General features: G+C 37.0%; 1 protein-coding gene across 3 annotated transcripts in view; it reads right to left on the reverse strand.

Moving 5' to 3' along the window:
• Positions 1–12,097, reverse strand: part of KIAA1328 (KIAA1328 ortholog) — a 173,304-nt gene that overhangs the window by 147,275 nt on the left and 13,932 nt on the right. For all 3 annotated transcript variants that reach the window (XR_008428694.1, XM_053932400.1, XM_053932401.1), the window contains one exon: positions 7,184–7,299. Coding sequence is in view for 2 of the 3 variants with exons in the window: in XM_053932400.1 (XP_053788375.1) it covers positions 7,184–7,299 (116 nt within the window). In the remaining variant the exon portion in view is untranslated. The remainder of the gene's footprint in view (positions 1–7,183; positions 7,300–12,097) is intronic.

The following is a 12,097-nucleotide window of genomic DNA, read 5'->3' on the forward strand; positions in this document are numbered from 1 at the left end:
AAAGTAATTACAAGCTAGAGCATGGCAAATGGATTTAGAAGAAGCCATTACATCAGAAGAATCCTTTAAAGAAGAAGAGTAATTTAAAAGACTGAACTGAATAATGAACTCCCCTGAACAACAATTATTATGAGATTGATTTATTGAAAGTGTATTTAATTATGCAAGAAATGTTTAAACTTTCCAAAATAGTGCAGGAAGACAGAGAAACCAATAGCAGAGTCAGCCCTACGTCCTCATTATAGTTGAGAAGCTGAAGCAGATGGAGAATTCATTTAGTTTAGAAGGATAAAGTACATCAATTTCTCTGAATCCACATTTCTAGTCAATTTGTTACAGTACCAGCTTCAACAATTAATGATCTCATTTTCCCATTTGTGCCTCCTTTTAAAAGAACTCGGTCTTTATTCCAAATGAGCAAAATGTCATAAAGAAAAAATGTAACTCAAACATCACTTTGAAAGCTCACATGCCTAAAGCCAAATGTTTCAGCAATAACCACAAAACCAGTGGTCAGATTCAGTCAGGTAAGTAGCCTGGTCAGTTTAAATATCCGCAAAAAGCAAAAAGACCAGTCTTTCACTTCAGACACTTAAACTGACCAGCCTGACTCCTACAGAGAATTTTTTTTTACCTGAACTACTTCATGGTTTTTTTCTTAAAATACCTGATATTGATGTATGAGATTGCCATGGCTGAAGGTGCATCTCCAATGACAGGCTTCTCCTGTTTAGTTTAGACAGGGGCAGCCCATCATCATATCCAGTTCTGTCATGCCCATAAGACAGTTAATATACATAATATCATAAATCTGTGCTTCAGATACCCAGAGCTGGGAGACAGGCTGTCTGCGAAGCATAGAGCTACCCACAGGTATCCACAACTTGGCAAGGCAGAACTCCAGCTCTTATTCAGTTTCAAAATCATCAAGTCTCTAGTACCAGGTACAGATCACCACAATGTAAAAACGTCATGAAACATGGGAGATGAGAGAATGCTACTAGCCCTCAACACTCACCTCAGGGGAACTCCAAAATTCTACACAAGAGCTGATGGGGGAACATCTTCACTTCAGTCAGACACACAGAGTACGCTATTCCACCCTTGGTATAAAACACAGAGCAAATATGCTTCTCCCATTGCACAGCTGTATTTCTATGCTGACAGTACCATCTCACAGACAGCCCTACATCACTGAGTGCAGAGGTTTAGGGGAAAAAGCCTGTCCAGCTCACATTCTACAAAGGCTGTTGTTGACTGCTTAGATGCTGCCTGCTGATTCGGGGTATTTTCATATCATAGACAGTGTTGCTAGATTGTGCTACAAGGCACTAACTAGGATTAAGCACAGAAAGTTTCAAATTAATCTCCAGCCATTGATCCATTTGAATACTCAACATTACAATATGTTTCACCTTGTTTTAGTTTAAAAGTTCATGAAAAATTCAAAATATCTTATTTACCCAGTAGTCCTTGACTGATTCTTCTACATTTCAGTTCGTAAATACATACATTATTTAACCAATACTGCAGTTACAGAATAGCATATAAATATTCAGGGACTTTTTAATAAGTGCAGCTTTTTTTCAACAGACTACAGCGGTTGCTTAGAAACATTTACTAGTAGGATACCTGAAATAATAGTAAAAGAAACACCTTCAAAGAGTAATATACTTGGATAAAATGGAAGAAAGAAGCAAAATACTAATTCTCCATTCTCCTCACACACCTTCAAATAAATTATGATGCACAAGAAGATATATAGTATGCATTCACATATGAAAAATAGAAAGGGAAAAGACTTTAAATGATAAGCTGAGGGAGCCAAGTTAAGAAATAAAAGAAAAATAATGACGGTCATTTCAAATCCTCAGTTCATAACTTGTCAGAAACTATACCATCAGGAACAGACTTAGCCAAAGTTGATCTCTAAAATTGTTACTGAGTTTTAAATAATTAGCTTGACTTTCAAAAGCACAAGTTTCCTGCAAATGGCAAATTTCCCTTTATATAGAAATTTTCTTGCCTTTTTTTTTTTTTTTTCAGGGGCGAAGGGGTGGGGGCACAGCAAGGCAGGGACCTATTTTCTTATATAGATGCTAAACTGCAGTGTTAATATCCATGCCCCACCTCCCTCTGACACTGTGCTGTCACTTTGAGTGCAGACTGTCCCCTTGCCAACAGCAGCCCCATGGAGGCACACACACATGAACCTGCCGCACAGGACACTGGGACCACACATCCAACAAAGCACATGGCCAAAGCCCTTCTGTGCAAGGCCACCTTTGTTCCCTCATGTGTGATGACAGCTTGGTGGGTCTGATTAAAAAAGGAAAGGAAGCAGAAGTGTTCACATTTTCAGAAGATCAGATTTGACATTATAGAGAAAATAAGGCAGAACCAGCAAGTAAATTTGGTATTCTGATATCTCCTTCTTCTACCATTTTGTACTTTGCATTAAGCAAGCCAGTAACTCTTTTTCTTCTGAAAAATACAACTCATTTTACATTAACACATTAAGATAGGAAAAGAAGAAAATATGTAAGTGGCCCTAATTTATGTATGCAAGACTTATGTAATGAACAGTACTACAGCAAAACTAAAAGCATTTTATTAAAGTCTCTAGATAATACTTACAAAGCTCATTATTCTTCCAGCAAATTAATATTCTATGTCTCACTAACACTATAAGCAAATGAACTGTTTTAGTTAAATTAATATTCATGTTAACTGCATGCAAAACCAACTAATTAAGTAGTTCTATAATATTAAGGACATATGTAAACAGAGTCTGTGATCAATTTTAAGACCAACCAAGTAAATCATACAGGATTTGTTGTGTGAATTTGGCTGGGTCTTCAGCAACCTGGTCTACTGGGAGGTATCCCTGTCCAAGGGTTGGACCTAGATTGATATCTCAAGGTCAAACCATTTTGTAACTCTATGTTCAGCCAGAAAATAATTCCAACAAAAAGCTTAAGTAACCCAGGTGCATTCTAAATATAAACCAAAACAGCAGCATAGTACAGCTGACTAGTTTAAATCTACAAAAAAAAAAAAAAAAAAACTTTGTAATAAACAGAATCTCTTCTTCTTCTTTCCTTTATCTGTGTATTCATTGCCTATATAATAATTGAAACAGAGCTCAGAATTAAATAACCAATTTTTAAAAATTTCTTTAATAAGTTTCCTCTTCACCTATTAGTAAGACTTTACAGAAATGTTACAGCTGCTTTTTCTTCTTCATTTATGCAACTGCATCAAATTTACATAAAAAAAACCCTAATGGTGATAACAAGAAAAGCTAAAGACCACAACATAATTTCTTTGAGCTCTGAAGTATCAGTAGTATTTGTTTCTTAATAATCTCATTATAATTTTTTTCCTAAGACACGTATCATGACAGTATTGGGACATCTCACAAAGGATATCTTCCTGATTGTTAAAATAAATTATATTTGGGACCTAAATTAATAATAGGTGTCTGAAAATACATCAGGGAAAAAAAAAAAGAAAAAAAGAAAGGAAAGCCAAAAGCTTTTCTATCAGCAGCTCCTAGCAAAAGAGGAAGAAGATGCAGCACAAGTACTCTAAGTGCATAACATGGTGCATACTGCTCATCCCTTACTGTGAAAATGTAAATTAAGTAACACAAATAAGAACAAGGAAGTTGCAAGTCATACACTCCAAAGCCAATTCCAGAATCTAGACTGCCACTAGAAGCAGTTTAGTCAACATATGGCAGCAAAGAGAACACAAATACTAAGAGCAGATGCTGCAGAAGACAACACAGGAGGTGACACATGGCAATTCTCACATGAGCTTAGTCCCAAGTTCAGAGGGTGCTCAAATACCCTAAACAGACACATCCCTGCTTGAATGAGCTGTCTTACAATTGTCTGATACTAGGTCACCTGCGACCATCTCAGCTCTTATTAACCCTAACTGATTATCCTAAACATTTCTGAAGCCATCAGTTAGAGGCTTTTGTTACTTTCACATCACCCACATCCAGCCCAACCTCCTTTTCCAAGTCTTTCTTTCCAGACACGTTCTGGATCTCACTTTCCCAATACACACGCCATTTATATTTTTCCTCTTTATCTCTTATGTAAACTTAATTTTCAGAAAGTGGTATTTTTCCCCACCACTTTATCATCTCCATAGTTGTAAGACGCTTTCATTGGGGAGGGCATCAAAAGAGTGTGTGCAGCTGTTACTGGATTATCCAATTCAGCCCAGATGGGCCAATTGTAGTAAGGACAGCAAGAGATGTCATTCCAGCATGCATACCTGAACACCACTAAGTGCTACATCTTCTAACAGCAGCACTAGAACTTTCCAATTTATTATAAGCAAGACTTTATTACAAACAAAACAAAGTTTTGATCCTCTTTTGGTTTTGGAACACTTTGTTTGAAACACTTTGGATCAAGTTTCTTTTGAAAGTAGTCAGTCTGAAGTGTAAATGTCATGAGATAAATCAAGCCAAAACAGCTACTTTTGACCAAATTATAAGATAATATGATAGGCCTAAATACTTCTTTAGGAAGAAGATGTAGACCAGCTGACTACTTGAAATCCCTAATTTTCCTTAATACTGTGATACTAAGTATTTGACAACTCTGGCAATAGGCTGGACTATTTATGGTTCACAGCATGCTCATCACTGTGTTCCTCCTTTGAGAGCATGCCCCAGTACTAAGTACTCAATTTTCAAAGTTTCACCTGCCAAGGAAAGGTAGAATTGACTTCTAAATCTGGATGAAATTTTAGTTGTTGTTCCCTACCGAGACAGCACTCAGCAGTTCCAAAGTAAATGTGAGCTTGGGCTGCAGACAGATGCTGTTTCCCAAATGCTAGTAAGATACTAAAAGTTTTGTAGTGAGATCATTGCATACCACCCATCTCCCTTCCCTCAAAACTTCTGTCACAGCTCATCAGCAGCAAATTTGAACAGAGGGGTCTTCACAGCTTCCCAGAGGTAGAAAAATCAACCACAACAAAATAAGGATGGATATTCCTCAAAGCAGGGATTTCAAGCACCAAACAATATTTCTCCTGCAAGAATCTCAAAGAAAAAAAAAAAAAAAAAAACAAAAAACCAACAAAAACACATGCTGCTGAAAACAACCCACACAGTCCCCATGCTAAGCAAACTAAACCCTTACCAAGCTGAAATTGCACTTTGCGGGATAGCTGCATTTATATCAGAAGCACCAATTTATTACTGCAGGGTACTTTTAAATACTGCAGCAAAGAAAGTTATCTTATAGAGACTAAATTAGCTATGTGGGGCAAAATAAAAGGTAAAATTTGATTTCAACAGACTTGAAATTTTTTTCTTATGGTATTATATCCCTGATACCTTATTTGCAAGTGGACACTATAACACAGAAGAAATTAAAGAATTTCAAGTTGCTGTACTTGAATACAGCCACAATCTGTATTCAGCCTCAGCAAGTCATTTCTACTATTTCTTGTCTCTGTAACAAGCTTTAAAAAATTAAGTGATCAGAGTTACACTGAAGATCTTGAATCATTCATGTATGATAGGCAAGTATTGCAGCAGTTAAAATCACATTGTTTTAAATTACAACCTTGTTTTATATATCTAGGTTTTACAGAGTTTTATGAAGTGTAAAATTGCATGCATTAACCTTCTGCCATGTCTACCAGACTTCTGGAAAAGTATTCATGCTTGTGCAATCTATTTCTGGTAAAGAAACAAAGGAAAGGAAAAAAAATCCCAAACAACAACAAAAAAAGCAAGCATGTCTGCTTTTCACTAGCCAAATAAACTTCATGTGAATTAGTGAAAGCTTTGAGTGGATAAATAACAAAAAATCAGGAACATGCATCCCACCCACATTCATGAGCTGACTGAATACACAAGATGTAATATACAACAAAATACTGGCTTCAGTGAAATCAATGTCAAAGAGCTGTTGTCATATCTAATGGCTCTTGAAATGCATCAGATAAAATATTTTCCAATAACAGTTCACAGCCAGCTAGGTTCGTTGATGTGTGTATTATTTAGGACAAACAGACAAATTTTCTCCCAGAAAATTAAGTGCCACTGTGCTACAAGGGATGTTCTAAGTCATCAGGGGCAATGCTCTCCTGACAGAGACCACACATCACTGAATGCCTTTCCTAAGCCAAGCAAGTTCCATCATAAAGTAGTACTGTTTTTGCGACACCTCCCAGTGCTAACCCATGAAATAGGATTGCCAGAATTTTCAAGAACCCTCCTCTAAATTCATGTTTAAGTTTCTGAATTATCTCTATTTCTGTTTCAACACTGGCCAATAGCTTGAACAGCCTCTTTTTGTCACTAACTTCATCTTTAACTTGAACAGGGGATGGCTCAGGACAGAAAACAATACTGCACACTGGGCTCCATCATGCTTTTTAAAACAACATTACTACCCTCCCTATCAACAATGAATCACACACCATTTGCTTTTCCTGTAGCTGCAGTCCTGTCTCTTCCCTATCCCACTGCAGCCAATCCTTATTTAACGACAAAGCATCAATATCAGAGATTTAGAAGAGAAATGAACAAGAGAATTTTGTAAAGGTCTGTCACATCTCAGAAAGAAAAATAGCAATTCCTGCAATAGTCACTTTGCATGTGATATTCGAGGATTAGGACTAAGCATATGCAGCTTAAAGAAACGCAAGTCACAGTCAGCAAGAAAAGAGAATCTGCTGTTTTTATACACAAACAAACCCTACACCAAATAAAAAGTCTAAGTTAGCTAAACCTCCTAGTACATATATTTAATTTGTATTCATTTAGTGTAGATTCCCTTTCTCTGGCCATGGAGAGAAATGGAATACTAGGCAAGTTTTAGACCTACCATGCAAGTTTATGACCACCTAACAGAATTTTTAAAAAATAGCTATAATCTTATTTTAATGTGTAAATTCCTTATTGTCATTTTTTTGTTGACAAATATCTATTTCATAGCAAAACAACATCATAGGAACAGCTGGATGGCAGTTTAAACTCAAATGAACCAATGTCTGACAAGTCATGCTGACAAGTCATCTCTCTGATTGCTTTTGAATGGCAGCACATGCAGATTTATTCTATGCCATAAATTAGAACAATTATTCCTCTGTACTTCACTTTTTATTTCAGTGAGCCATTGCACATATTTTAAAAGGATATCTTCCCTTTCCTTGATGATAAGTTCATTCTGCTCCTCTAGCTGTCTGATCTTCTTCTCAAACGATTCCTGTTCAGCTTTCAGCCGTTCTTCCGTCACCTCTTTTTCTTCACTTACCCTGAAAAGAATTTGAGAAAAATAAAATATATGCCCATAACCACAGTGCCTGGCTTCCAACTCCTCCACCACTTTGCAGGTAAAGGGATAACATCCTCTCCACGCTTAAAAAGGTTAGTTCCTCACAATGTTTATAATACATTACACAGGAAGATGCATATGACTTTATGTAATACATTTTTTTTTCAAAAACACTGGTTTCAGTAGAGTACATGCACATTAATGGGCAGCATAGAAGAACAAAGTTAGGGCCTGAACCCACAATTAGGTTTGTCCAGTCTGATTATCTGCAGCCATAAGGAAGATTCACTAGGATACTTACAAACCTAGGACACAAAGACAGAAAACTCAGATGTGAGAGTTTAGCTGACATGACAGAAAGAAAATTCTGGAAAACTTTTCTGTTTCTTAATCTATAAACTAATCCTTCTTTCACCTTTACTGGTCAAATAGAAGTCCAAGAAAGAATAATTCTTCCTGTTAGCTTTCTCCAAACAAAACAGTTTGTCCTTTTCTGAGGATCTTCAAATATCAAGCTGCAGGCGTAAATTTTCCTTTCTGTCTGGGGCATGGCACCCTGTATCTTGCTGCTCAGTGTAAATAATTGGATCAAGATTAAAAGATGACAATGGGAGAAAGGCTTGCAATGATCATTTATTCTGCACCTCAAGAGCAGGCTATAAAAACAATTATTCTGGTATCACGTAGGCAAGAAGATCATTATGCACAGATGATCCTGTAACTATGCTAAAACGTGGCTTGGAAATCATGGTTCTATAAAAGCTCCACAAAAATATTAAGTAATGAGCTTAGACTAATAAATATTATTGCTCTGCACTTAGGCAATTTCTGCTGCTGAAGGCTCTTAAAGTTCAGTCTTTTATGATGATGAAACAGCTGCCACAACACAGGTGACAGGAGACCAAAGCAATACAACTTCTAGAAAACTCCAATTTTAACTTCCTTAAAGTGGAACAATCTTATAGGGAGAGGAAAGAGGGGGGGGAAAAATGAAATATATATATATATATAAGTATCAGACTAAGCCTTCCACTTGTCCCATTAGATGAATATTCCAAACAGAATGTTTCATTCAAGGACTGAGCCATACATTTGATATCACTGTTTCCCTTAAGAGGGCACAGATTTGTTTTGATCTTCCAGTGGAAAAGTCATAAATACCACAACTGGGTCACTCCCCTGGAGTGAATTACAGACAAGCAGTATTCCCCAACTCCAAGATCAACCCACAGCCCTTCCCATATCAGCTCAAGCAGACTACATAAAGTTGAAAATAATAATACTGAAACTCATACTGTTTCTCTACAAACCTAGAGGGAGACAGACAACAGATACTGGATAATCAAATTCTTTAAATTAGGGAGGTTTGAAAGCTTGGATCAAATTATTAATTGTAAAGTTTCTAATGTACAGGGAAAACAAAAAAGACACGGATTAAATGTAAAAGCATTCCATTAGTCAAATGCACAAGGTCTCACTCACAACCTTGGGCCCAGCCTGGGAAGGTGTGATGAGTTCAACCTGCTCCTAGGCCCCTTCCCCTCCACTCAAGCTGTCAAAAGGGTTGTGCCCATAGCATTAAAGAAACATTGTAACAGGAACTACCTGTATCAATTCTGGAACCAAACAAACTCCTCTGCACCCCTTAGCTAAGCCGGCAACAAACTTTTGAGGAATATCCACCAAACATCCTTGCAGTAACAGCCACAGCACATTTGCCACAAGCTGCAGATAGCGGCTTTCAAATCCAACCATGGCCCATTTGTTTCCTCTGAGTCCAGTGCAACCACCTAAATGACTACAGCATGTATGACTTTCATTCACATAATCAGTGAAAGATGCAAAAACAAAAAAAGTTAATTAGAAAATCACAATGAAGAACACAAAGACCACGTGGATGAAAGACAGGAATGAAACAAGAGTAGGGCAGGCGACTGGAAAGAGAGAACAAGTATTATCTCCAGGATTCTATGAAAGGAAGCTTGCTCAGTAACTTGCAGGAGTGATGCTGCATGAGGAAAGGGTTTTGGGCAACAAACGCTGGGCTATGCTGGCACCCAATAACACTAAAATTGAACAACAGTATAAGAAAAAAAGGTATGAAAGAAGAGAGCACTAGAAAAATCAGACGAAATCTAGCAGGCTTTACAAATCTCTAGATTCTGTGATTTGTTGCTTATATCAGTGTGCATCACATTCACGTGCTGTGTTTCTATTTAAGACATATCACAGCAAGCTGTCACACTCCCAGACACATGAATATATTGTGCCACATATCTTACGCAGTAAATGACTGAGAACAGTAAGTGATCTCAGAAGAAATGTGGCAGTATGTGTTTATGTATCACAAAGCAGGAGACAGCCCATAAAGGGCAGACAAGATACAAAAGATGGTTACTCACAGGAGGTGGCAAAAGAAAGTTAGAGAAAAGGAATACAAGAATCTCATCAGATTATGCTGGATTTATGTCACTTACTATAAATAGATCAGTGAGATGCTGGGGTTTTTTTAATAAAGTTATTTCTTTGCCTTCTGGCAGTAAAGAACAGATGATTTTTAGCAGAACTATGGAGGACTTCAATGATGCTGTACAAAAACATTACAACGCTCATATAATGCTCCTCAAAAGTATTTTCACCCTCTGTTCACCCACTTGGGTCAGAAAAGAGCAGTGAAGGAATGAAGGCACAACTACAAAGGGCTCAACTGCTTCACTAAGAAACATGCTGGTATCCAGCTCCATTGTTCTTGCTTCCAGGATCAAACAGACAACTGACAGCTGAGAGCAAAGATGATGAATCCCTGGAACTATTCCTTCCATTTAGTGTGTGCAATATTTTCTTGCATTCAATTCACTTTCACCTACCTTGTGCCATAGGACATGCACCATCTTTGTTCAAGATTTGCTTTAAATTCAACAGTTCAAAGCCTATATAATTCTAGATGCATTTAAATAAATCATTTTATTTTACAGGAGCCTCTTTAGAAAAACTCGTAATGCAAATATATTGACAAAAAGTCCTTCTAGGATATCCACCTTAGTGTTAAAATTAATTCCTCATTCACCAGTTCCAACTATTATTGTGTGCTCCCAGGTCCACTGCTGATATTAGTATTTCTGTCTAATCTAAAGAAGGAATTGATCAAGGAGTTTGCTGATGACACTGATTCATTCCAATGAGTAAGTAGGACTGATGCTCTCCAGGTGGGATTTTTGAAGCACTGCACAAGTCAACAGCACTTCAAGTTTTATTTGTTTAATGAAAAAATGACATACACAAGAAAGAGCCATGATAATACTCACATCAACACTACATTAGGGACAGAACTCAGCTCTTTCTGACTGAAGGCAGAGTTGGAAATGCAAATTAAAAACAGCATATTCTGTTTTTTTTTTTAAATTTTTAAAAATGAGCATTTACCAAGAAAAATCTGAAATGCAGTAAGAACACTGCAGCTCAGCTAGTTAAGACAGAAGACAAACTAAACAAAAAACAGAGACATAGACACTGGGAACTTCACTGATCAGTCCTACACTCCTTGGGAACACTTATCTTTTAATAAACACCGATCTGGTATTAGTCTGCCAACTGTCTAGCAATGATTAAAAAAGTTTAGTGACCATTCTTTAAAATTACAAGTTTTAAATTCTAGGCAAAGAATTGCATCTGGAACAGGGAAGACCACCATGGAAGGGTGGGGGAGAGGGGGAGGAAAGAAAGAAACAGAATTTTTGTCCAAGGATCAGGGTTCACAAACCTGACACATTTTACTCAAGCATCATATGCAGTTTGTATACATTAGAAAAAAAAAACAATTTAAAAAAAAAAAACTGCTATGGGCCCAAAACCTTATTGAAATTGCTACACAAGGGATAAATTTTATTACATGCAACCTGCAAAATACAAAACTAGATTTCACAGCATGAATTTATAGCTACAAATGACTTTTTAAGCACAGAAAGTAAGTGTGATTGGTGATACAATAATCCTAGGCATGCTTTACCTATCAACACAAAGTAATTTCCAGACAAGCTTAGGGATATCTCATTTGCAGTCTCACTGCCTGACCAATTAAGAAAACTGCAGCACAAAATTGCCCCTGAAGTAACACACAAAAAAAGAGAAAATAGTTTGATTTTAAAGGCAGGTAACAATTTGGTTAAATATAAAGTCGTGTAACCCAGGAGACAGCAACACAAGAGGCCAAACACATATGATTTGTAATACAAACCACGGGCAAGTATTCCTTCAAAGATCTTAAGGACTGGAAGAAAAACAGCAAATATACACTATAATAGCTTTACTGAAACCTCTTCAATGGTTTCCAGTTCTGTATCCAAATTAACGTTCTGTTCTGACACTCATTTTCACCTTTTGTTAGAAAATTTCAATTTCAGTTGGTCAATTTAAGCTTCATATCAAAGACAGTAGAAACGACTAGTATCCCAAACTGCTAGCACCCTGCAAAGGGTTTAGGAATCCAGAGTCTTGGGTAGAGGGAAGCATTTTCTCAATAAGGGATAATAGGCTGTCTGAAGGCTGTTTTAGTAGCTGCCAGTTACAAGTCATTCTGGGCATGCCAGTGACCTTAGCCAGAACATTAATATAATAGCAAAAAATATCTTGTATCTCATTTGGAAAGGGAAATCACTCCCTCTCATAGGTGCAGAAGGGTATTATGATACCTTTCTACCTAAATTGCTTTTGAAGATTTGTTTGCAAAGACAACAGGAAGTCAGCTTTCTCCAGGTTATCATATTCAAAGAAAGAAAGAA

This window comes from Vidua chalybeata, chromosome Z (assembly GCF_026979565.1).
Source record: "Vidua chalybeata isolate OUT-0048 chromosome Z, bVidCha1 merged haplotype, whole genome shotgun sequence".
Lineage (NCBI taxonomy): Eukaryota > Metazoa > Chordata > Aves > Passeriformes > Viduidae > Vidua > Vidua chalybeata.